Source organism: Poecilia reticulata, linkage group LG8 (assembly GCF_000633615.1).
Source record: "Poecilia reticulata strain Guanapo linkage group LG8, Guppy_female_1.0+MT, whole genome shotgun sequence".
NCBI classification, from domain to species: Eukaryota; Metazoa; Chordata; class Actinopteri; order Cyprinodontiformes; family Poeciliidae; genus Poecilia; species Poecilia reticulata.
Window position 1 is genome coordinate 20576132 of NC_024338.1, and position 26392 is coordinate 20602523.

General features: G+C 41.7%; 2 protein-coding genes and 1 pseudogene across 2 annotated transcripts in view; 2 read left to right on the forward strand and 1 right to left on the reverse strand.

Moving 5' to 3' along the window:
* LOC103469071 (RAB40c, member RAS oncogene family) overlaps nucleotides 1-10034 on the forward strand; it is a 12450-nt gene extending 2416 nt beyond the window's left edge. Inside the window, exons 2-6 of the mRNA XM_008416560.2 lie at nucleotides 5808-5868; nucleotides 6743-6803; nucleotides 6884-6961; nucleotides 9091-9313; nucleotides 9670-10034. Coding sequence (XP_008414782.1) covers nucleotides 5808-5868; nucleotides 6743-6803; nucleotides 6884-6961; nucleotides 9091-9313; nucleotides 9670-9944 — 698 coding nt within the window. The 3' untranslated portion in view covers nucleotides 9945-10034. The remainder of the gene's footprint in view (nucleotides 1-5807; nucleotides 5869-6742; nucleotides 6804-6883; nucleotides 6962-9090; nucleotides 9314-9669) is intronic.
* A 2974-nt stretch (nucleotides 10035-13008) lies between these two features.
* On the forward strand, nucleotides 13009-16474 carry LOC103469072 (oocyte zinc finger protein XlCOF6-like). The gene is made up of 2 exons (XM_008416562.1): nucleotides 13009-13331; nucleotides 14451-16474. The coding sequence occupies exons 1-2, from the start codon at nucleotides 13136-13138 to the stop codon at nucleotides 16364-16366; spliced, it is 2112 nt and encodes a 703-aa protein (XP_008414784.1). The 5' UTR covers nucleotides 13009-13135; the 3' UTR covers nucleotides 16367-16474.
* A 2487-nt stretch (nucleotides 16475-18961) lies between these two features.
* LOC103469086 (uncharacterized) lies at nucleotides 18962-22178 on the reverse strand (annotated as a pseudogene).
* Between the last annotated feature and the right edge of the window lie 4214 nt (nucleotides 22179-26392).

The window sequence follows — 26392 nt, forward strand, 5'->3', positions numbered from 1 at the left end:
GCCACTGCGTTCTGTTTATGGCAGTAAAGATGGCCGCCACAGCGCTCTGTTTATGGCAGTAAAGATGGCCACCACAGCGCTCTGTTTATGGCAGTATAGATGGCCGCCACCATCTATAGATGGATTTGAAGTTATTCAGAGCCGACGGCGTCGTCACCAGATCAGAACCAGACGAAAGAAGCTGATACAAAGAAAAGCTCAGTTAATAGAAACTGAAAGGTTTGACTGGAAGCGAACCAGTTTAAATCATCTGTCCCAGTTTGACCTGCATTCAAGGTGAGACATCCAGCTGGAAGGTGATTGGTGGCTAAAGAAGCCGACTGGTGCAAACTGGAAAATATGATTAAAAATGAACTGGGATATTTGGAAATTTGCTATTTGAGAATTAGGTAATTAAAAAATGAAACGAGTTGGAAGTGGCTGGATGAATCAGCCGCTGACGGATGATTTCCATCGGGAAACCTGGACGTGTGAAACACTTTGGCAGCTCGGAGGGAAGGAACGCAGTGAACAGCTGGAGCACAGCTGGACAAACACTCAGACTAATTAATCCTAATTCCTCCTCATTGCGTGGCTGATGTCATGGTCAGGTGTGGAAACGGTTGATCTGCTGCAGATGAGTCGGATTCTCTCCTCCTTTCTGCAAAAACGGCAACAGATCATGAAAAATGCATCAGCCTGCAGGCTGGCCGCTTTTTCTGCAGCGCCCCCAGGAACTCCAGCAACCTACAATCTGTTTGTTTTCCTAATCGCATCAGTATAAATAATGATCTGGCTTTGATTGGTAAATGCTGAACAGTGATTGAGCTGGAATGTTGTTCCTGTGACTAATAGAGGAAAAATCCAGAGTTTCCAGTTGTTTTTAGATGAAATCGCTCCGTCTGACTGTTTGCATTTGATATTGACTTCTGGACGTTTCTGGATAATTTCCTCGTTTCTCCACATAAATAAAAGTCGGATCGGCGTCTGAACCCGGTAGGAGGCAGCGATGGAGATCAAACGGCTTCATTAAATATGGAGGCTGAGCGGATCGCAGCTGAACGCGCTCAGAGACGGCGGTGCTATTGATTTCCATCAGCAGACGGGCTGTCTGTGTGTGTGTGTGTGTGTGTGTGTGTGTGCGTGTTTCCTTCTGTGCACCCTGAATATTTCAGGAGAACAGATTCTGATTGGTTGAGGCCGCCCGCAGGCTTTGATTGGTCCTGATTTTTGGGGTTCCAGTTGAAGCATGACTCCCTACACTGCAAAACACTAAATATTACCAAGTATTTCTATCTAGTTTCTGGTTCAAATGTCCTGATACACTTGAAATAAATCAAAACTAACTAGAAGTGATTTTGATTAGCAGGAAACAGGAGCTTGTTTCAAGCCAATAATTCCTTAATTGAGATAAAAACGGATCATTTCTCATCAAATAAATAATCTACCAGTGGAACCAGTTGTTTTTTATCAAACTTTTATATTAGCTGACGCTGCCTCCACCCATTCCAGGAATAAAACCACAAAATCTAAAGACTTTCTGAGAAAATGATCGGTATGCTGTAATGTCCCGCCAAGTTTTTCAGAATTTAGTAGAATATTAGAAAGTTATGATCCCTCCCAGTGATCCCAGTATGAATCTTGTTTAAAAATTTAGAGTAATTTCAGCTTTAAGTGATGCATTTCAGTTTATCTGCTGCATAGATCATTTGACTAAGCTTCTATTTCTTCCTGATGTGCAACAATAATCAAATCAGTTTGGCTTTCTGCTCCATCGTTCAGTTGTTTAATGGAGAAGTTTATTGGTGGCATTTATCACTGGATCCAGATAAAACGGGAGCTTTAGTGGGTTCAACTGAGAGCTGGAGCTAAATGAAAAGCAGAATGTTCTTTAATCCTCTTTAAAGATGCAGCCAGGCTGTTATTGCAACACATTTCTTTTCTTACTCATGAGAATTTGCTCTAGTTCTCATTCTCATGTTTTTCCTACAGAAGAAACCTGACTTGTACCCAGAATGCGAGGAAATCTCAAAGTGTTCACCTGATTTAATGCTTTACTCCACACAGCAGAGCCAGAAAACCAGAGTTAATTTGTGTACAGACTCAAGTTCCTGTTCTGCAGAAATGACAAAACATTTATGCAGAAATGAGTATTTTCATTATGGAAACTTTTTAAAACATTATTTGGTTGGTAGAATCAAAATATAATCTGCTTTAATGTTTACTTAAATATGTCTACTTTTTCAAACCATTTTAGTGAAACCTAAAGTTGTTTTTATGCTTTAATTTGGAAGAAAGTTAAATGTAGAACGGAAGAAACACTTGATTAATGTGTCATGTTGGGAATCTGTGCCATCAGTTTTTAACAAAATGATAAAAACAAACGTGGGGACAGAAAAGTGGGCAGTTGTCTGACAGTGGTAGCTTAGAGACTTAACAAACCGGCACCCCACTGCAGGATTTAAAAGCGCTCTGAGCTCTAATCTGAACCAGTGGTATTTATATTGTATTTCTGCTCTGGTTCCGAGTATCAATGCGAACTCAAACTCTTTACCATTTCATCTGCAGCTTCTCACAGCAACATGCTGTTTAGCCTTAAGAGTCGTAGCTAATGCTACACCTGCTGGTGGTTGGTCTCATATTTTTCCCGTCATTTGTTTCAGACGCATGGAAGAAATGGTTGCAGCTAAAGCTAAATGTCACGGGAAAATGTGAAGGAGAAGCATTTAGTGCAAACAGCTACTAATTTAATGCGATATGCTGACATCAGCAGATGTTTTGTGCTGATATTTGACGCATCGAAAGTGGGAAGAAATGCTATAAAAGTATTTTCTTGCCTGAGCCTCTGGCTGTCGACTCCACATGCTTGGTCTGTAACTTGTATCACTAACTGCATTAAATCATATTTTACATTGAATCATATGTTTATTGAAGAAACTCTGGATAAAAATGGGAAAAATAACAATCTTGACAATAAACCTTAAACTTTAATTAGAATTTATCATGATAATGATGAATCAAAATCTTACTGTGATGAGAAATTTATCACCGTTTCCATCCAATTGACATGTGAATTTTGGGTGAACTTTGAAATGTTGGGGAACAAAATGTGAGTCAGATGTTTGAATTCGCTTCAAACCAGCAAATGGAGCATCGTTTTGTCAGATGCTGACGCTGCGCGTGGCTGTAATCAAACTATATGTTTGTGGTCCATCATTTTGACAGAGGCAATCAAAAATAAAAATATTTTGCCCACCATTTTTTAAAATTAAAGTGATGACATTCAATTACATTTCATTTGGTTTAATTAATGTTCAGCAAGCTGAACAGATGAATAAATGTGAATTGTACTTAAATATGAACATGAATTGTTCACCTGTTTGAACTAATTTCATATGATGATCTGGATCCACGTTCTACTGGACACTGGGATCACAAGCGGCACTTTAGCCAAAGGTCTGAAAGTCGGGAACGTTCCTCAGATTGAAGCCATTGAACTCGTCCTAATGTGTCAGAAGACACTCGGATGGGATATTAGTGTTAATAACTGATTTAGTTTCCTCTGCACTCTGTGAAAAGCTGGAAACAGCTGTTTGTGAATCAAAATCTGTCAAAATGTCTGATGGCCTTCAGATTTTCTCTTCACCTTTTAAATTGTTCCGTTAACGTCATGAACTCCCTAAAATCTAATAAATGCACCTCAAAGTTGAATCTGCTCCAGTCTGAGCGCCGTCCGAGTTTTATTTTCTTTTCCTTTTGAATGGAAGCGGCTTCAATCGAAGGCACCGCAGGAGGATATCGATTATCTGGGATTTCTAAGTGAGGTCCGGCATTAAGAGGAAAGGCGGCTCTTGGACCGCCGCCCTGCACTCACTCCAATTCAATTAGGCTGCGAGCGCAGCACTTATGGTTGCCTGGAAATTGTGAGATGTTGCTAATGCTGTTAGCCAGAAGCGGTGACCCGTCAGAACCCGACTGATGAGGAGATCCAGGCTGTGAAGCCTCATGAATTAGCAGGTTGATGTGAGGATTCAACAGTCGTTTACCTTAAATAACAATTGAAGCAGTAATATTAAAACTTTAAGAATCAATGATCCGTTTCTCCGTCAGCCGACGTAAAGAAGAACTTGGTTCTTCATGGCTGCAGACATTTTCTCTGACCTTCATAATAAATCATGTTCCCTTCTAACTTCCTCTTCCTGCAGCTTCATTTAGACGCAGATAACTCAGTTCGCTCACTTTGGGAGGGAAATTAAGCTACATAAGAATAAATCCTCTGTTCTATTTATTAAGCATAAATTTGGCTGCATTTTAATTATTTATCTGAACCTCATAGAAAGTTAGAGCTGCACTGACCAAAGATTTTGTTTGTAAAACTGATCTGAGCTTTAATAATGCTTTAATAATCAAATATTTATATAGTAAAATACATATTTTATTTAAAAAAGCATTTTTCTGCATCACTGGAAATCTAAAACCCAACGCAGGACTTAAAATTCACTGTTTAACAAGACAAATAGCATTTCACTACTATTGTTTGTTTACATATTGTAACATTTACAATCAAGTTGATTAGAGTCTGTAATTAATCGTGTTTTAATCTAAAACTATACATCGTCAAAATAAGCAACATTTTAAATTTTAAAGCCATTTTTCCTGATAAATTATTTACTAAATAGACACATGAGCTCAACAACAGAGACTTTTAGTTTTTAATTTATTCAGGTTATACAACCATCTGATTTTCTCTTTCAATAAATCCTTTATAAATGTGGGCGCTGATATTAGCATTAGCTGCTACGTGTTTAGCATTCAAATGCTATTTTAGGCTTGAATAGCTTCACTGATAGGCTAGCTTACTTTAGCACAACCACAGTCTTTTCCACTGAGATGGTTTTGAAACAGACGTTGACCTTCATCAGGCCGAGAGAAGCAGCTTCCATCGCTGCTGTTAGCGGATGTAGCGAGTGCGTCAGACTTACAGGCGTACCAGAAACATACGAGTAGAAAGGTTCCACTAGAAAGGTTATTAAAAAAACACAAACAACAATAAATGCAGTTGCATTAAAATTTTTAACAGGTGAAAATGTATTCAATTAAAGCATTAAAGTCCCAGTTTGAGTCTTTAAAGGTTTTCCCAGGTGTGAGCGGGCCGCTCTGCTCTGCACCTGTTTGTCCTCAGGTGTTCATGTGCTTCATACAAACCGCAGCAGCAGGTCAGACGGGTTTGGCAGAGATCAGTTTCCTGCTCCGTTATCCTGAGTCAGCAGCAGTGAAAGTCAACATGAGTCACCTGAACAACATAGACGTTGTTTTGGAAAGTGAATTATTTTTAACATCCAGCTTCCTGTGAAAAATGCTGCGTCAGCGCTTTCTGGTGAAACGTTAGCTGTCGCTTCGCGAGAAGAGAGCGAAGTTTTCAGCAGCAGCTGCTTCTGGGGCTTGTTGACATGTTTTAGGTTGACGGTGCAGGTTTTCCCCCAGAAAACGCTCTAAACCCGGCGGTGGGCTGCTGGACGGCCGCCATTTTTTAAGTTTAAAATGTTTAACAATGTGATAAAAATGTGATGACACGTTATTGGAAGATTAATACCTGAAAACCAACTATAAAGTCTTAAAAAAGGCAAACATTAAAAACGAACAATAATAAATAATCAATGCTTAGCCTGGTGGGGGCACAAGTCAAGCCTGGTGGCCCGCCAGGCTGATGATCCACTGGGGGAAACCCTGCAGCGCTGTGGCGTTTAAATGCTTCCTGCTGGTGCTGAGTCACTGTTTTCCTGACGGACGTCTCCGTGTCGCTAACAGCTGCTCCTGTCTCTCTGCAGGGATCGACTACAAAACCACCACGATCCTTCTGGACGGCAGGAGGGTGAAGCTGGAGCTGTGGTGAGCGAACACCAACCGCTGCCGTTTGAAAACCGTACAGGAAAACGGTGGTCAACAAAAACTGATGCTGCCGCCGAAAGGATTCAGTTTCTGGAGGAAATATTTTCCAGAGAGCCGTTTGGTCATTCAACAAGAAACTGAGATTTAATTCTTGGAATTTTATTATTTTTTTCCACCAATGAGCTCTTTGGGTTTCCTTAGTTCAGATGTCAACATGTCAGGGCGGCCATCTTGTTTTACAGTTTCTATTTTTAATTCAGGTCAACTCTACGACTGAATGTTTTCTTTTGTATTACAGGGGTAAAATCATAATATTTCCAAAATACAGGCGTATGAAAATAGAATCAAAATATTACATTACCAGAAAAAAGTCACGATTTTGTGAGAACTCCAACACAAAAATAACAAATTTTAATGAGGCATGTTGAACATCTTGTGGCCTTTCACTTTGTACGTATTACAAATTATGCTTAAAAGAAACATTTCATCTTTTAGTGTCGGCATCAAATTATCATCATTAGCAGAACTTTGACGCGTGTGAACTGCTCACATCGGGTATTAATGGTTCCAGCTGAGCCCGTCGCAATAAACAAATCAATTAATTGCATGATAAATTAAAACAAGCTCTATAATTTCTATTTGCACGATTTATTGTTTCTCTCTTTCTACCAAAAACTGGATGATAAATGTCTTCAGTCTGTTTGTTTTTGAAAGAATTCATTTTGTTGTTTATTTATTTTGTATATTTAAAACGTCTTCCAGTTCCGGTGTTAGATATTTATTAGAATTTAAAGTTTATAGAATGAGCTCCTGCGTTATCGTGCTGATGTGTTCCCGCCTCGGCGTCGTGCTAACGCCCTGCGCTGCTCCACAGGGACACGTCGGGTCAGGGTCGGTTCTGCACCATCTTCCGCTCGTATTCCCGCGGCGCTCAGGTGAGGGCTAGCGCCTGCTAAGCTAACGTTTAGGTACCGTTTGACTCGTTCTGATTCTGGTGACTCTGTCTGAACCTCAGGGGATCCTGCTGGTGTACGACATCACCAACCGCTGGTCCTTCGACGGCATCGACCGCTGGATCAGGGAGATCGACGAGGTGAGAGACGCTGCACCAACAATCACCAGACAATCGAGGTTTTTCTGCTCATTGATGAAAATCCTCCAGCTGTGATTCCTGCAGCCTAAAATTACAGATTTGTTTCTGTTTAAGTAGCTGCAACAAAACAGGGCAAGTTTTGAATTAGTTTACTCATTTATTCTAACATAAATGTTCTAATCATTTATGCCCTGCATAGATCTCAGGTAGTGTTAGATATTTCTGTCTCTTTCTGTTGTAAAATGTTTTATGCTGCATTAAACAAAATATTTGATGCTTAGGAACCTGAAGGATGAGATTAGGATCAGGAAAAACTTTGATATTTCCTGCTGCTTCGCTGCGAAGCTAAACGACACAAACAGGGAATTCCAGCTTCTTGCTTTGTGTCCTTCCTGCTGACATGGAAACAAAGAGGATGTCTGCTGCATCGGTGTGTGTGTGTGTGTGTGTGTGTGTGTGTGTGTGTGTGTGTGTGTGTGTGTGGTATTTTTGGTCTGTGGAATGTGGGCTCCAGTTCTGCTTTTCCTGCTCCACCTCGGCTCTCCTGGCTCTTCTGAAACCTTTAATGGACGAAACAAAGCAGAAATATTTCAAAGTTTGTTAAAAATACCTGATGGTTTAATTCTCTGCATGAAGTCTGAATTTAATCTTTTATAAAGGTTCTCAGTCGTAAATCTGCTTTGCTTTTTATGGCCCTTTACACAGTTTGATGTAATCTAACTGCCTTTTTGCAGTAAATATTGACTAAATCTTGGCATTTCTGAGCCAGTTGTGGATTTAATGTACAAAATATAAAGTGCCTCTTCTAGCAGGATCTTAACAAATCCTCATAAAATAATTAGTTTTTGTGTTTTAATTGTGAATAAATGTTAAATATGATGAGACCGACCTTCAGTTTGGTTATGCAACCTGTCTGAATTATTCCTGACGCTCTGTGGATGCTGACTCTCTGTGGATGTTGACTCTCTGTGGATGTTGACTCTCTGGGCCTGAAGGCTCTGCAGCTTTTACATGAGATTCTGCCGAGCTGAAATCATCTGGATCAGATGTTAAAGAAAAACATCTAAAACGTCTGAGGAAGTGAAACATTCCTGTCGCCTCCTCTCTGAGACAAAACTCCTGTTTTATTTTCCATAAATTAATTTTCTCCCAGTCATGTAGGGCATGAAGCAACGCTTTCACGATCCGGATCATTCAGTCAGAGATGATTATAGACATCAGGAATAAGGCTCATCACTCAGAGCCACTCCACCAGGGGGCGTCGCTCTCTCTGTTCGCCAAACCCTGTGTTTGTTATGCAAAATTCACTTTTTGAACGTTTTTATTCTAACATTTGGATCTCAACTCTCAAAAACAGACGTGTTTTTTTGGGGGGTCTGGAAAATGAGCCGTTTCAAAAACCTCCCGTTTGTTGCCTAGCAACCCAAACAGCGCTCCAGCACGTTTGGTCAGCTGGTTTTACCGCTGTACAATGGCTGCTGGAAAAGGAGAGAGTTTTGTTGTTGACTTACCATCCATGAACCACTTGCTGCATTCATGTTGATTGTGCAGGAGGCTCCACTTCTGCTTTTCAGAAATGTATGGTTTTATAATTGTGCATTTATTTGCAAACATTTTCATGTGTGAGAGTAAACGTTGAGTTGGGGGCGTGGCTTAGCAGCAGCTCATTTGGATTTAAAGTGACGGAGCCCTAAAATAGCTGAAGATGCAAAAAATCGAGCAGAATAAAATCTCATTATCAAGGAAGAATTTTGTGGAAAAAATGTTTTGTAGCTATAGACCATGGCTCCGTCCTAACCTGTTCATCGGAGCATCATTTGTCACTATTGAAGGGATATTTCACTTTTTCAAAAGGTTTTTAGACTTATTCTCCATTTAATTCTGGTTATTTATTTGTTTTCTATCTATATAAACACTTAGAAACATTTTCCATCATTTATTTTGGCTCCTTAGACTGAGAACCTATTGACTGAACGATTCTTTGCTGGTTCCAGATTCCATGAAATAGATGTTAGATGATTGAAACCTTCAGAGGAAATCCAGAGTCTTGTGTTTCAGTCAGGCACAGACCTGCAGCGTGTTGAGTTGATACCAAACCTCCTGACTGACCGGCTGCGTTGTGCTCCCAGCATGCACCGGGCGTGCCGCGGATCCTGGTCGGGAACCGGCTGCACCTGGCCTTCAAGCGGCAGGTTCCCACGGAGCAGGCCCGGGCCTACGCCGAGAAGAACGGCATGACCTTCTTCGAGGTCAGCCCGCTCTGCAACTTCAACGTGATCGAGTCCTTCACGGAGCTGTCGCGCATCGTCCTGATGCGGCACGGCATGGAGAAGTTCTGGAGGCCCAACAGAGGTGAGTGGGCCGAGGGGGGGCCGTTGTTTAGCGGCTCAGGGTCCAGCCATGCAGCGAAACCTTTAATCAGTTCAGAGTTTTTAAAATCTTTTTTTCTGCGTGGTCGTTCATCCTGCTAATGTGGGAACAGTTTACGACTCCACAGCCTCGCTGAGTACGGCAGTAAAAATGGCCGTATTATTATAATTATTATTATTATTAATCGAATCTGGATTCAAAATGTTATTTATTCCAATAATTTCTGGAGCATTTTATTGTTAAGGTGCCAGGTTCACCTGTGTGAATGAAGCTGCTTCCTTCAGCGATCCGGTCCTGTGGTTCTGACCCGTTCTGACCCGTCTCCCTCCCTCCCTCAGTGTTCAGCCTGCAGGACCTGTGCTGCAGAGCCATCGTGTCGTGCACGCCCGTCCACCTCATCGACAAGCTGCCGCTGCCCGTCGCCATCAAGTCCCACCTCAAGTCGTTCTCCATGGCCAACGGCATGAACGCCGTCATGATGCACGGACGCTCGTACTCGCTGGCCAACCCGGCCGGCGGCTCCAAGGCCAACAGCCTGAAGCGCTCCAAACCCGTCCGCCCGCCGCAGAGCCCGCCGCAGAACTGCACCCGCAGCAACTGCAAGATCTCCTAGGAGACGGCGGAGCGACGTTTCACCGCGGGGCGGAGAGCCGGACTGCAGAGGCGTCACTACCTGTACAGAACCTCACGGCTCTCCTCCCGATAAGCTAACCAACGTTTCACACTACAGAACCACAGCAGACTCCGGTCCAGGCTCGCTTTGGTGCCTTGATCCACGTTTTATCACTAACACAGTCCGGTTCCACTTCCACTGGATCCCAGATTCGGGTTTTACGTTTATGGTTTTTATTTTGCTGTAAATCGAAGCGTTTTGAGTTCTGACTGGACGGGACTTTAACTGGGTCGGACGGTTCTGTTTACTTCAGGTTCATCTCCCCACTTGTCTCCCTCGTTCAGACCTGATCAGATTCAGTATTTTTGTTAGAAATACCTCGGATGAAACCTAAAAACTGGGTCGATGTCTGGGAACATCGGAGGAGCTGGACGGGTTCAGACAGAACCGGGCCTCAATGAGGGAAAACTGACCCGTTTTTAAAGTTTTTAGGTTTGTTTTTGCCTTCATCTGCTTCACTTTGAATCTTAATGGTGAAATTTCAGATTTTATTAGTTTCTTTTTTAGTTTCAGTGATGAAGAAAAAACATTTATTTAAGTCAAATGAAGCCAAAACAGTCGGAGTTTCACTGTTTTCCCGTCCAGAATGAAAATGTTAAAATACTTCCAGACTTTAAGTTTAGATCCTGATGTCTCCATCCTTCCTTTCTTCCTTCCTTCCTTATGTCCTCTCTGCGCTGCGTTCAGGTGCTGCAGGACATTTCACTCTCTGTTCACTGCAAAAACACAAAATCTTACACAGAATTTTTGCTCTAGTTTCTATGTTGTCAGTTTCGTCTCATTTCAAGTTTATTAACTTACAGGTAATTTTTCTGAAACATATATGAGAGTTTAAGTCAATAATTTCTTAATGATTTTACCAGTTCCACTCAGATTATTTCATTTATAAAAATGTTCATGTCATAAATGAAATAACTAGTTCTCTGTTAACTACATTAAATAATTATTGGCTTAAATAATCTCTCCTATATCTTGCTGACCTGTTAGTTAGTTTCCTTGTTTTAATTCTACTCAGACATTTGCAGTAGAAACTGGAGGAAAATCTTGGTAGGATTTTGTGTTTTTGCAGTGCGCTCGTGCTTAAATGAGTTGGAACACGTGAGTTTTTCCGAGCCGCTGCTTTTCGTCTGATCGGATCTCCTGGGGGATCCATCGCTGTTGTCTTCTTCTTCTTCTTCTTCTTCTTCCTCCCTGTGATCCGCATCGCCGCCTCCGCCTGCCGTCCCATGATGCCTTGCTGTTTAATAATAGATGCTCTGCAGGGCTTCATCTCGTCTCTCCTCTTTTCCTGCTGCTGCCACTTTATTTTCTCTTTATTCCACGTTTCCCTGCAGGTTCTGATCGATGAGTCCTGCTTCTTCTGACCCGGTTCTGCTTGTTCCAGAGATGCAGACACTAATCTTCCCGGTCCGGTTCTGGTTCTGGCTCGTTGTTTGTTTTGATTCTGTAAAAATGGATCCAGGAATTGTCCTGTTTTACAGAAAAGCTGCTGTTCCTGTTCCTCTGAGGGTTTTCCAGCACAGATCCCACAGATCTGTGACCCGCGACCCGTTTGCTGCTGTTTGCTCACCTGAGTGACGTTTCCCTCTTCAAATTGGTGTCAAACATTTGTGCTGCAAAAATTTAAGTTGGTTCTGCTTTTGCTTTGAATATATTAAAGTTTAAAGGTCAACCTCTCAATCTAACAACTGGTGTTTGTGCTGCGTTGGCGCACCATTTAAATATATTAATAAATGTTTCCAGAGGTCACGAAAGGTCAAATATTTGTTCTGACAATGTTTTGTTTGTGCTGCTATCATTTTAAAGATGGTGATGATTTTTGTTTGCTGCACAAACGTAACAGAGTTGATTGAGACCAAATTAGATTTTTGGGCTGGTTGCCCTTTTGACCTTCAAAATTTCACTCAGATCTTCAAAACAAAAGCAGCACAAACAACATTTTTGCAGCACAAACGAAGCACAAAATTTGTTTGAAGAAGGTGGGGTGCTGGTTGACCTTTCTTGACCTCTAGAAACATTTATTAATATCTTTAAAACAATAACGGCACAAACATTTTTGCTGCACAAACAAACATTTTTGCTGCACAAACTCCCGTTCATTCATGACTCGCAGAAGCTGCTGAGCTGAAACACGAGGACGTCTGTGACGATGATGATGATGATGTTTTTAAATTATTGATTGTACAGTTCAAGACGTGTATGAAAAGACTTTTTCACAATAAAACTGTTGAATGTCTGAGTTTCTGTTTTATTTTCAACATTTCTGTTTATTCTGCGCCGTGATGAGTTTATGGGAGAATGCTGCCACCTGCTGGACACGCCAGGAATGAAAAAGGTTTCCGTTTAAACTTTCCCTTAAAACTCAGTAATACAGTAATAGTCATAGTTGTGGAAAGTTGAAGGGGGGAAAACGGTTGTGATAAAATCAACTCGTACTTATTCTGTTCCCTACATCCTTTTCTTGCTTGCTCTCTTCTTTTCGTGTAACCGTGGCAACAAGGTGTTCTTACTGCCGTGAGCAGCTGATTAGCATCTCAGAAGCTCAAATAATAACTGAACTTTCATTTCAGGTTTGGCTCATTAATAAAACAGGACAGGTCTGAACAATCAGGTCTAAAGAGATGATCGTTAAGGCCGACAGGTCGAGGGTCAGAAAAGCCTCTGCACATCCCACACATCCTGGACACAAACCCAGCTTTTGCTTTGGTTGCACAAGGTCCAGATGATCCCAGGGAGCCTCATAACACTGCAGAACTCCTACAGGAGTCTGTAGTTTATAGCAATGATTTTAGAAACTAAGGTGTTGCTCTTTTTAATTAATTTATATGGAGGTAGAATCTATGGGCCACTTAAAATACTAAACAATTCAACGTTTCACTGTATTTTTTATTCTATTTTTATTTTTTTCATTTTGTGCTATACCAAGATTAAAAATGATACATTTTGTCTCCTAAACCTTTGATAAAGCTCCTGCAGTTCCCTCTCCGGTACGCCAGGTGGCAGCACCAGCCTTAAGGATTCGGAAGAACAAGACCCTAGTCTGCAGTTTAATGTCGTGTTTCGGTTTTAACACCAAGAAAATTCTTCCCCAGCTGCAATTTTCCCCATATTAAAGTGTCTCCGCCCGCACCATGTCCAGCATCCAGCTGCTCCGGGTGCTGGTGAACGAGCGGCTCTCCGCGGCGGCAGATGAGATCTTCGAGGCGGTGAAGAAAACCATTTCAGACTATGAGGAGGAGCTGCTGCTCTCCAAGCAGGAGCTCCACCGGCAGCGGAGGATGCTCCAGGTGGTGGCCGAGCCTCCGGGCAGTCCAGGTGGACACTCAGGTGCGTGAGCTCTCGGCGTGGATTTAAACACGGGCCTCCGGATGGAGCTGCGGCTCCGTCTAATTCCCGGATCTCGAGCAGCTAGAGGCCCGTTATCGATTTTTGTTTGACTAAATTTAGACAGTAGAATCAGAGTTTTGTCCAGTTTCTCTTCTTTTTCATTTCTACTAAAATTATGTTAATAATTTCCCCAAATTTGACGCCAAAGCTCCATTAACAGAATGACTTTACTCGTTTTTATGACTTATGTAACCACTATCCCAAACTCCACTTACAAACCGTTATAAATCAACTATTTTTGTTTTTTGATAATTACCTAGAACAGAAGTCTAATAAGTTTTTAAAAAGTCTAATTTACCTTAACATTCTCCGTCTGTTTTTAATCACGGTGAACCTTTTTATAAAGAAATGAACGACTTTCTCTTGACAGACGTTCAGGAAATTAAAACGATAACTAATTAAAACTCCCCGATAATTTTCAGGTGTTTTAACAGTTGAGCAAAGTCACTTTTTTAAAATAAAACTTATGAACTTGCTGTAAAGTCTGCAGATTTGTTCGTTACTTTTGTTTTGAAAGCAACTGTAAAGACGTCATGTTAATAACATGTTAACTCCAGAAAGCTTGTAGATTTATGGTAAAACATGAATATTGATTATTTTTGTGGTTAAAAGATGCGTTTTCTAATGATGTGAAGCAGGTAGGCTTGTCTCAATAAGCAGTAAATCAATTAATCGCATGATAAATTGAAACTGTCATTTCCATTTGCATGATTTATCATTTTACTCTTTTATTTCTTCCAAAAACTGGATCATAAAAGTCTTGAGTCTGGTGTTTTGGTCTCAACCAGCCCTTCTTGAAAACAGAGACTCCATGAGTCATTTTATTTGTTTTATTCATTTTGAAATGTCTTAAAGTTCCAGTGTTACATGTTCATTTGAACTCAGAGTTCATTAGTCATCTCATTACCATTATATTACTTGAAAACGGTCTCAAAACAACAATATTATCGTTTATCGCAATAACTTTTGGGAAAATGTATCGTCCAGCAAAATGAATTATTGTGGCCGGTCGAGAAGCAACTTTTATTGCTAAATTTGGTTTTCTGTATTTCCCTGCAGAGGAACCCCAGTTGACGCTGTGCGTCTGGGACGAGGACTTCACCTCTGACCATCAGCAGAAAGAAGAGCCCAACGAGCTGGAATGGAGCTTGGACACAAACCGCAATCCCTGCAGCCCCGGGGGGCGGAGCCAGGAGCTGGAGGACAGCAGCATCATCAAGGTCAACTTCATGCCTCCCTTTGTCAGAAACGTCGGCAGTTCAACAGAGTTCAGCGAGGCGATGGTTAAAGAGGAAGAGGAGGAGCCTCTCCCGAGCACGTCGACGCAGCCGGACGCCGCCGATGGCGCCTCGACGAGCTGCTCTGACGCTGACAGTGAGGAAGAATGGAAGGCCAACTCCCAGTCCAAAGGCAAACGTAGCAGTAAGAAGAAGAAAAAGAAAAGGGTAGCAATGCTGAAGATTAAGCTTCCTCGTCGCCCAGTGGCTCCTAAACTCAACCCGACCAAAAAGAACAAGACTCAGATCTGCTGCAAAGTCTGCGGCCGAGCCTTCCTGCTCGCTGTGTCGCTGGTCAACCACATGGAGGCGCATTCCAAGGATGTCTGCGGTGTGTGCGGCGAGCGCTTCGACAGCGAGGAGTGCTTCGACGCCCACCTGAAGACGCACGTGAAGGCGGAGAGCTGCAAAGTCTGTGGGAAGTGCTTCTCTAGCTCCAGCGGCTTGGAGGTCCACATGAGAATCCACACGGGAGAGAAACCGTTCGTCTGCAGCGAGTGCGGGAAGTGCTTCACCACGAGGGCCAACATGCTGCGCCACAGCCGGATACACACTGGGGAGAAACCATACACCTGCACAGTGTGCGGCCGCAGCTTCAATGACTACACAACCCTGAAGCGCCACCTGTTCGTCCACTCCGTGAAGAACAGCAGCCTCGGTGAGTCTTCGCCGGAAAACGGCGGCAGGAGGAGTCCACCGGCAAGGAAACCACGGACGGCGTGTAAAGTCTGCGGCTTGACGTTCCACTCTGTGCTCTCCCTGCTGAATCACAGCAAGAGGCACAAGACGGAGCTCTGCTGCGTGTGCGGGAATCACTTCGACTCCCCAGAGAGCTTGGCAGATCATCTGGACTCCCACAAGAACGGGAAGGTGTGCGAGGTGTGCGGGAAGTGTTTCGACTCGCAGGGCCACCTGGAGATCCACATGAGGATCCACACCGGGGAGAAGCCGTTCCCCTGCGCCGAGTGCGGGAAATCCTTCACCACCCGGCCTCACCTGGTGCGCCACAGCCGGATCCACACCGGTGAGAAACCCTACACTTGCAATTTCTGCAGCAAAAGCTTCAACGATTACACCACCCACAAGCGCCACCTGCTGATCCACATCAAAGACTGCAACCCAGGAAGCCCAACTGCAACACAGAGCGAAGAGACTGAGTCGTCTCCGCCACCAAAACGCCCGCAGGTGGCGTGTAAGGTCTGCGGAGCGACCTTCCGCTCCATCGTCTCTCTGGTGAATCACGCTAAGACTCACACCTCAGAGCTCTGCGGCGTCTGCGGGAACCAGTTCGACTCCAAGGAGAACCTGAAGCTCCATCTGAAGACCCATCTCAGCAAGCGGGTGTGTGACGTCTGTGGGAAGTGCTACGACTCGCAGGGCCACCTGAAGGTGCACTTGAGGGTCCACACGGGGGAGAAGCCGTTCAGCTGCAGCTACTGTGGGAAGTCTTTCAACTTCCGGCAGAACATGCTGCGGCACGCCCGGGGCCACTCAGGGGAGAAACCACACGTCTGCACGGTGTGCGGCCGCGGCTTCAGCGACCGCAGCTTCCTGACGCAGCACCGCAACACGCACACCGGGGAGAAACGCCACCGCTGCCAGGTGTGCGGGAAGACCTTCAACCGGAAGACATACGTCCGGCTCCACATGATGAAGATCCACACTTCGGAGAAGTCCCGGAAAAAGCTGGAAGATTGAGCCAGAACTGCCAATCCAGCGGAGAAGTTTAGTCATTTTTAGGAATAATTGGTGTTTGTGCATTTCTGAATGTAGATTAAAAACTGTGACAACATAAGAACAAACGTACTGAAATCTCCTCTTACTTTTATTTGTGAATGATTTTGTTTCTTTTAAAATCAGGCAAAGACTCAGTGTCACCCTCTAGTGGTTTGAAATGAGACAACATGTTGGGAAAATCCAAAGATGTAAAAGACTTCCATGAAACGGACCTGGTCCTGATCCTAGAGACCCGAGTGAGCTTCCTCGTTAGGCTGGCCCGGTTCTGATCCATCATATCTAGAGCTGCTGCTTCTCTGCATCAATAAGATCCAGTTTAAATCGGTTCAGGAAGCCTCTTCCAGTCGGATCGAACTGGACCATAAACTCCTCCTGGACTGGAATCTCGTGAAGTGAGAAATTTTACATGTAGATATTAAAACTAAAAAAAATTATTTTTCTTTCTTGGCCTTAAATTGGATCATATTTTTTGTTTCCCCTTAAAATGGATCCAATTTTAAAATAATCTTTTTTTATTCCAGACTCCTGAAATAAAGAGAATTTGAATAAAATGTGATGTAATTTGGTGATTTGTGAAGGAAACGGATTAAGCAGCTAAAGCATGTTGAGACCAGAACCAGGACTTGGTTCTGAAGTCTGAGCGGTGCTGAAAACACTCCGTGATCCGTGAGTTTTAGTTCTCCCAAGGTCCAAAAACAGCTTTTTGTTCAGCTGCACATATGTACTTTGACTAGGCCATTACAACTGATCAATTCTGTTCTTTTTCAGTCGTTCTGTTGTAGATTCTGTTGTGTTTTGGATCAACTTTCCTTTGATTATTGAATCTAATGATTTTGACCTGGAGGTCAAATCAGCCCAGCGGTGTCGCCCTCCAGGTTTTAGACTCGGCTGATTCAAATGACTGAAGAGCTGAAGCTAAAGACCAATTAATCAAGTGTGCGGAATGGGAAACATGCCTAAGCAGCATGTTGACCATCAGTTACACACGCTAGCTAGTATGCTAACAGCTCTGCATATGCTAAAATCAGCTTAAATTAGTTCAGGGGGAGTAATCGACTTTTTTGGGGCAAAATTAATCTACGTAGCTGAACATAGACAACAACATCTGTAGCCTACAGGCTACTTGTTAAGCTTAAGGTGATGTATTGGTATTAGCTAGTCATCTGTTAGCTAACATTACCTGCATCCAACAGCTTTACTCAACTCAGTCGGTTAGTTTGGGGGAAAAACTGAAAAGTTCTTAGTGTTTTGCTGGTTTGCTGCCATGATTCTAACACCTGAGCAGCTCAGCACAGCAGCAGCAGGTGTAAACCCAGCGTCGTAGCGCTCATGTTGCGTTTAAAGGCGACTCGGAAAAACAGGTTACGACATGTTGACAATGGATTAAACAGCTTTAACTGCTGATAAAAGTGACAGGACACAGATATGGGAAGTGCGGAAGCCCCTACTGTATCAAACTGACGGAGGAATAACAGAGTTGGCGATTCTAAGGTAAAAACCCAACGTTCGTGTTTTTTTTTCATCCAGACGCGCCCATGCAATGGCACGGTGCCCCCCTAGGGGGCGCGCCCCACAGTTTGGGAACCTCTGCCCTTCCATCCATCCATTTAGTGGGGTCAGGGGGTGCTGGTGCCTCTCCAGCTAACGTTCCGGGCGAGAGGCGGGGTCACCTGGACAGGTCACCAGTCTGTCGCAGGGCAACACAGAGACACACAGAGACACACAACCATGCACACACACACTCACACCTAGGGGCAATTTAGACAGACCAATTAACCTGACAGTCATGTTTATGGATTGTGGGAGGAAACCGGAGTACCTGGAGAAAACCCACCATGCACAGGGAGAACATGGAGACTCCATGCAGAAAGACCGGGAATCGAACCCAGAACCTTCTTGCTGCAAGGCCACTGTGCTGCCCACTCAGGATGACCAATAGGACAACAACCTCTGCTCTATGCGACGTCAGATAAGCCTGGCAGGTTAGTCAACTGTCTGCAGTGTGTTTCTGCCACCACAAGGTGGCAGTAATGTACCAGCTGGAACAGCCACTTGTGTAACATCGACACGCTTTTCTATTCAGCGTTTTCCTTCAGGTTGGACGGGCGCTAACTGGGTCAGAACCGCTTAGGTTGAGTAAATACAGGTGGAAACCCAGTGTAGGTCCTTACTGGGCCCCAAAGAGGTTTAAAGGAAATCACTGAGTCCAGTTTTTGTTCTCACTCAACATGATTGGATTAAATAACACACGGAGCCAGCCCACTTCCGACCCGTCTGGAGACCAAAAGCTATAAATTTTATACATTTTCTTTTCAATCTCAATCCCACAACAAACTGGATATTATGAAGAACGATCTGAGAGGACTGAATCATGATCATATCATTTTTTATCATGCAGTTTCAGATGATTAATCAGCCACACTGTCTTTCAGCAATATCACAATTCTAAGACTTTTATTTTTGTTTTTTTAGGTCAGAATGATGCAGAATGGTTTTCATTATCCAAATATATGAAATAGATTTTATTGTGCAAAATGAATCAATCACTGGTTGTTTTTACATGTAGCCATGTGAACAACCTGGATATCCAAGCTGGACTGGGACCATAACGGGGTAAATGACCCCCAGGATGGTGATTCGACGGGGATCCCATGCTGTCCTCCTCCAGGCCGCTCTCCGTCATCCCACAGTCGGGCGGCACCCAGGCGGTGTGGTACTCGTGGTCATGCCAGGTCTTCTGCAGACGGTGGTTCAGTTTAGTGATAGCTATCACCCTCCCCACATTGACTTTAACCTTGATGACCACCTTGTCCCACTCAGGATGACCAATAGGATAGCGACCGGCTTTCCGCACGTCTCTGCTCAGGTAGACCCCACGACGCAGCATCCCGTCTTCAGACTGATGGAAACCGAAGGTGCAGATGCTCCGAGCGCTCGCCTGGGTGGTGCCAGGGTACATGGTGTAGAAACAGCCCTCTGCTGCTTGTTTGTTGTTCAAATAAAATTCTCCAAAAGAATTAAGACAGGTGTCGCACCGATGTGGCATGTTGGCAGAATTCCTGCAGGAGAGGAGGGAGACAGTCGAGACTAAATTTATTCATCTAGGTCTATTTTACTGTCAAAACTCGTACCAAAACAGATTTTAGTACAATAAATAAATTAATTAAGTAAATATATATATAAATATATATAAAACCATCAAACTGATTTTATCTTTCAGGAAGTTTAATCATGAACATCTGCTGATCATATTTGCTGTTTAAATTCAGCATTTTTAGAGAAATATTAGAGGTTTTCAGCCCTGCTTCACCTGAATCTCCTCCGGCTTCTTATAAAAACCTTCAGGAGGAAACTCCAAATATGGACTTACTAGTTTTCATTTTGTTTCTCCTGTTTTCTACAGGTTGACCAAGGTGGAGCTTTTCTCCCCTCTGCCAGCCAATGACTTTGTAAATAAGAAAGCACATTCTGGAGTTTCCAGAATATTTATACCTGTTGGTTGAGTTTGATTGTTTCTGATGTACAATCAGTTAAAAAAAAAATCAACAATCTGATGTCAGCTTTATTTAACATAGTTTCACTTTCTGAATGAAAAAGTCAAGCTGTGAAAACCTGGCAGGATGTACCGGTAAATCTGCAGTATGGAGCTGAATTTTACTTTTACTTGAGTAAAACTGTGTTAGGGCTGCTCTAAAGTATAATTATTGGTTACTCCTTTATCGATAACTGCTTCCCTTTTTAAACTTTCGGACCCTGCTGGGTCCTAAAGCCCTCCTGTTACACCTACATTTATAGACAGATATAAAATTTATTTTCCGTTATTTTAGCTGTCAGTATCAACAGCTGAACTTTTTTTAGCCATGTCAGAGAGTGATAAATTTGAATCTATGATCAGAGTCACAAGTTTGAAACTTTTATTTTTCAGGTCAAAATGACTGCGTACAAAATTATTTCTTCATACAAACATATAAAAATATATTTGATTGTATAAAATGCATCAATCATTGCTGGTTTTTACATGTAACCACCTGAAACATTTGGGACTACAGTGGGATTAATCAACCTAAGGATGGTGATTCGACTGGGATCCCAGACGCAGTTTTCCTCCAGGCCGCTCTTCACCATCCCGCAGTCGGGCGGCACCCAGGCGGTGTCGTACCCGTGGTCATGCCAGGTCTTCTGCATTTTGTGGTTCTGATGATCGATGCGTTTCACCCTCCCCACATTGACTTTAACCTTGATGACCACCTTGTCCCACTCAGGATGACCAATAGGATAGCGACTGGCTTTGTCCAGGTCTCTGCTCAGGTAGACCCCGCGGCCCAGCATCCCGTCTTTAGACTGACGGAAACCGCAGGACAGGATGATCTGAGCGCTCGCCTTGGTGGTGCCATGGTACATGACGTAGGTTTTTCCGTCAGCTGGCTGCGGGGTGAGCAACCGAATCGCTCCGGGAGGAGGATCAAAGTCAACTTCAGCCCACTGTACTCTGCTCATGATGGTGTCAGAATCCCTGCAGAAGATGAAACGTTTAAATTCATTCACGTTTTTAATGATTAAATGGTAAAAAAAAAAAAAAGAGTAGTTCTTGTGTCCTATAGTTTTTCTTAAACTCAATGACAGTTAAAGATTTTGCCTTATTTTATAACAATGTTGCTCCTGAGAAAATAAAGTTAAAAAAAATGCTACAACTCCGCCACCTGCTGGAACAAACGGGCACCTGCAGGCTGCTGATTATGTTCACAAGATCCGCCTAACATGCAGAGCGGAGGAGAGGAGCAACAAGTTACTGGAGAAAAGTTACTTCAGTAACTTTAAAATGTGGTCATTCTACACAGTAAGTTTTATATTTTATAATATTTCTGTGAGTAACTTCAGTGAAGGAATAAGAAACATGTTTTAACCAAAATACTGAGACTTAAAGTTTGTTAAAGTGAGACCTCTTGTTTCTACAAAAGCTTTGTTATCCTAATGGTTTTTAATGTGGAAATCATGTTACATTTAAAGCTGAATAAACAGCATATCCTTAATAACTGGAGTAATTTTTACCCTGTTCTGAAAACATCATCTACTTTTGAAAGTGAAAACAAATTTAACCTCATATTTGCAGGAAATATTTTAGGAACTTAATCAATTACAGTAAAGACAACAGCTTTGCTTTAAAAACAGCTTTTTAATAACATTTTGCTGAAATTATAAATCCCAGATTTCTGCTGCTTTTGTTTCTCTTTAACTCAGAAAAAAGTTTTATCGTCATGTCCTTTGAACATCAAACCGTTTTTATCTTTTGGTTTTGAACGTTTGCTGATCAAATTTCCTGTTTGAATTAAACATTTTTAGAGAAATGTTAACGTTTGTGGCCTGTGACTTACCTCTGTTTGTGTCCGTCTCAGTCTGCAGCCTGAATCTCGACCCGCTTCTTATAAAACCCTTCAGGAGGAAACTCCAAACATGGACCTGCTTTGTTTCACTTTTGTTTCTCCTGCCTGTCGGGTGTTTTTAGGTGTGGTCGGCCAGATGTAACTTTCGTTTCTGCCAGATAAAAATATCAGAGACATAATGGGACCTTTCAGGACTTTCCTGTTATTTAAAACAGTCGAGTGAGTTTGGATGTTTCTGATGTGCAGGAACAAAAGAGTTTATTACCAGTAAACACACCTAAACGGCCGGACAGATTCCAGGTTTAAGTTTCATTTCTGGTGAATAATCCCAACGACTCGCTCAGAAATTAGGATCCTGAGTCAGAGGAAGAGAACCTGAAGACGTGGATTTATGCACCAATACGCCTGAAAAACATTAATATTATCAAGAAGTTCAGTAAGTTTATGTCCCTTATTTCAGAAAGTAAAACTTATAAACACATATATATATATATATATACAGTCAAAAAGCAAAACTCCAGATATAATAACATTCTAACAGGATGTAAAGCTAAAAAAGCCAGTTTCACATGATGCTGCCTCTTCAACCCAACGGTACAAAAAGCTGGATGATGTTCCTGCAGAAACTCCCCTGACCTTTAACCCCACAGAAACTCCCCTGACCTTTAACCCCACAGAAACTCCCCTGACCTTTAGCCCCACAGAAACTCCCCCACGTTCTCAATAATTGAGTTTTATTAGATAAAATACTGAGTCTGTCAATAATTTTATATTTCATTTTGGCCAGTTTGTGGGCTGCACAGTGGCGCAGTTGGTAGAGCTGTTGCCTTGCAGCAAGAAGGTTCTGGGTTCGATTCCCGGTCTTTCTGCATGGAGTCTCCATGTTCTCCCTGTGCATGGTGGGTTTTCTCCAGGTACTCCGGTTTCCTCCCACAGTCCAAAAACATGACTGTTAGGTTAATTGGCCTCTCCAAATTGCCCCTAGGTGTGAGTGTGTGTGTGTGGTTGTGTGTCTCTGTGTTGCCCTGCGACAGACTGGCGACCTGTCCAGGTGACCCCGCCTCTTGCCCGAAACGTTGGCTGGAGAGGCAGCAGCACCTCCTGACCCCACTGAGGGACAAGGGTGTAAAGAAAATGGATGGATGGATGGATTTTGGCCAATTTGTATTTATGTTCTTATTAAACCATAGAAGAAGAAAAGCTTCTTCTATGGTTTAGTAGAAGAATCAACAAATATGTTTTTTCTGCCTTTTCATTATGACTTTTAAAACCCAGAAAACTTTTTGTTTAAATGACTGTAATTAGAATCATTTAAAGTGGGTCAGACGGGCCTTGACCCCGCGACCTCTTCATTAGAGTCAACATGTCGACTGTCACCAAACTGAAAACTGGAAACCTCTGAGTTTCTGTTTGGGAACAGAAAAGTGCTAAAGCAGCTTTACGTTCCTGTGAAGTTTGAACATCTGCTGAGGAAGAGGAGGAAGAAGAAGAATAAGAGGAGGAGGAGCAGAAACAGGAAACTAAGATTCTACACAGCAACAAGCAGCAGCTGACTGCAGCTTTAGTTCATCAAAAACTTCTGGAACAAAAACACAAAATAATCTGCAGGTTAACTTGTTCACAGGCTTTATGATGATCTTAACGTTCAGCTGCTGACTCATCAGTAAACATGTAAGATATATAAGTTCACAGCTGTTCTGCTGACGTGTTTATTGGTTATAGATTTTGTTTTTTCATTTTGGTTCATTTATAACAGCAGAATTAAAAAAAGGTTGACATGTTGTGATTATGTTTACATTGATTGGGTGATCAATACTCACCAGAAAATATTATTTTAAAATTATTCAGTAATTGTTGAACAACCGACGGACTCTGGCGTTTTCTCCGTAGCGCCGTATTTTGCTGATTGCTGACGAAAACATCAGTTTGAAACGCTAAAAAATAGATTCATAATCACAACAACAAAAGATGTTATATCTATAATTTCAGCATGTTTTAGTTTTCTAAACGCTCGTTATGATTCCAGTTAGTTCTTGTTGGGGAAATAAAATATCAAACTTGTTTACTGTAAGTTTAGTGTTTATTAACGGATGTTATGTTCTAATAGTTAGAATAATGTAGTTTATTTCTGCTGTAGCATTGAAATCAACATAATAACACTCAGATAGAAAACATTTTATTTCGAGACCAAAAGTAGTCCGTACCATTTAGAAAACAAAATAAAATGTTTAAAATCATAATGGAAGCTAATTACAAATGATGCTAATGATAACATAGTAGGTTAGGAACAATAAAGCAAATTGATATGTTGGTTTGGGGGCCCAAATAAAAATCAGCTCAGGGCCCCATAAAGGCTTGGACCGGCCCTGGAAGGAGCGCTACTCTTACCTGAGTCCAGTTTTATGGTATTTCACCTCTGATAATAACCTTGTTTGGGAAATCATAACACGATGATTCCAGCTGCTGGGTTCTGATTGGATGCTGGATTAATGCGCAGTGTGACAGGACCCAGGTGAAAAAGAAGTATACTTTAGTGTACTTCAAACATACTTAATTTGTGAAAGTACACAAAATATGAATGAATATGTATGAATTTTTAAGTGCCTTAATAATATTTTACTATTTATTAAAATTGCATACAATAAAAAAATGATAATCATGATGTAATTTTTAAGAAAGTACCCATTCAATTTTCAGATGTGTGACGTAAAACCTTATAATCAAAAGCATTAGCTCCAGTTCATACTCCAGACCAGATGGTGGCGGTATTGCACACTTTCATTTATTAAAAAAAGCGCCACAAAGAGAAGAAAAAACTTGAACTCAGGGAAGATAACAAACGCTGTTCAAATTTGCCATTTTTACTCGCATAATATTGTCTTAACAGTAGAGAGGTCCCTGACAATAGTTACTAATTTAGGTAAATTCAAGCTGGTGACGTCAGAGTTAGACGACAACACAACGGGACAAAAACCGATGGACATGAAATGTGCGTCACAAAAGGAGCCCAGAGGGACGAAGGCTGCTAAGTGTTGCTAGCTGGTGGTAAGTTTGCTTATTAATTATATTCATTTAACTATAAACAGCGCAGTAAAAAAATATAACTTAAGTTGGTTTCTTAAATAATTATTTTATCAATTTTATTGTGACTTGTATGATTATTACTATAGCAATCATTCAGCTTCATGTTATAACTGCATGTTTGTTGCGACTTTAATTCATAAACTAACCTGGTTTTAATTAAACTCCATAAGACAAAGAGACTTTGATATTGTGAGGTTGTTGTTCTAACTCGTTCATCAATGATTTTATCTTCAACATGTTTGCAGTCTAACTAAGCAAATGAAGATGAAAGAGGAAGCCAGAGAAATCAGGTGTTAGAAAACCTAAAGACTTTCTGTCTCAGAAGAAGCTCCACCAGATCCAGATCACCAACCAGCTCTGAAGATGAACCTCCACATCGTCTCTATGAGGAGCTAGCTACATTTTCAACAACAAAAACTGCTGTTACCAACACCAAGTGCTTAATAAACATGATTTGATTTAAAGATAACTGGACAGAATTTTTCCCCTTGTTAATCTAACATTTATCTTTGATGTTTTTTATTTATTGTTGGCTTTCAGGGCCCTGTGATGGACTGGTGACCTGTCCATGGTGAACCCTGCCTCTCATCTGATGGCTGCTGGAGAYGGGCACCACCAGCCCCCCTCACCACCCTGCAAGGATCAGTGTGTTCAGATCATGGATGGAAAGATTTTAAGGTAGTTTGTCTCCTTAAGTCCACACTTAAAACAGCTTCATAGTTGATGCCAACATCAACTGATTCTATGACATTAATGACTATTTTTTTTCTACTTCAAACAAACAGGAAAAGAACCCAGAAATGTTTTTCCACCCCAGGCATCTGGTCCCAATCATCATCAGTTGTGATGATGTCACATACATGGCGAGTCCACAACGTCTTAAAATTGTAAGTATTATTTTTTTATTTGCCATTTTTCTGTTATCTTTAAATAGAAATGCTTTCTCTGTTTCATTGCTCTGTTGTTCTTTTTCGTAGGCTCCTGTAAGGTGCAGTGAACGGGAATGTTCTGTCGTTGATCCTCACTTTATGTTTTATTGTCACACTTCATGTTCATGTGTTCACTTTTGATGTGTAAACTGATCATTTATGTCAAGTTCATAACGTTGTGAGTAAAATTGGACAATTTTAAAATGTCGGTAATAAAACAAAATATTTGAATTACCTTGAACATCTTGTGTAATTAATCTTTCCATGTAATTTTAGCCTAAAACAATGTAAGTAGTGTAGTGCAGTTATGCATGTCATGTACAAAATAGGAAAGTAGGAATAAAGACTTTGACAAGTAATTAAAATTGTAGGTTATTATCAATAGCAGGAAATCAAAAATAAAAATTAAGTGTAATTTAAATACAGTACTAATATATTAATAGTGTATTTAAAATATATTTGAAGTATATTAAATATATATTTTAATATAATTCTGAGACAGAATTATTACACTCAAAATATAATAATTATATCAAAAATATATTAAAAGCTCTGAAATATATCTTAAAAGTATACTTTAAGTACACTTGAAG

Coding starts and splice junctions, on each gene's coding strand:
- LOC103469072 (XM_008416562.1), top strand. CDS start 13,136: ATGTCCAGCATCCAGCTGCTCCGGGTGCTGGTGAACGAGCGGCTCTCC. Junction 13,332..14,450: donor CAGTCCAGGTGGACACTCAG/GTGCGTGAGCTC, acceptor ATTTCCCTGCAG/AGGAACCCCAGTTGACGCTG.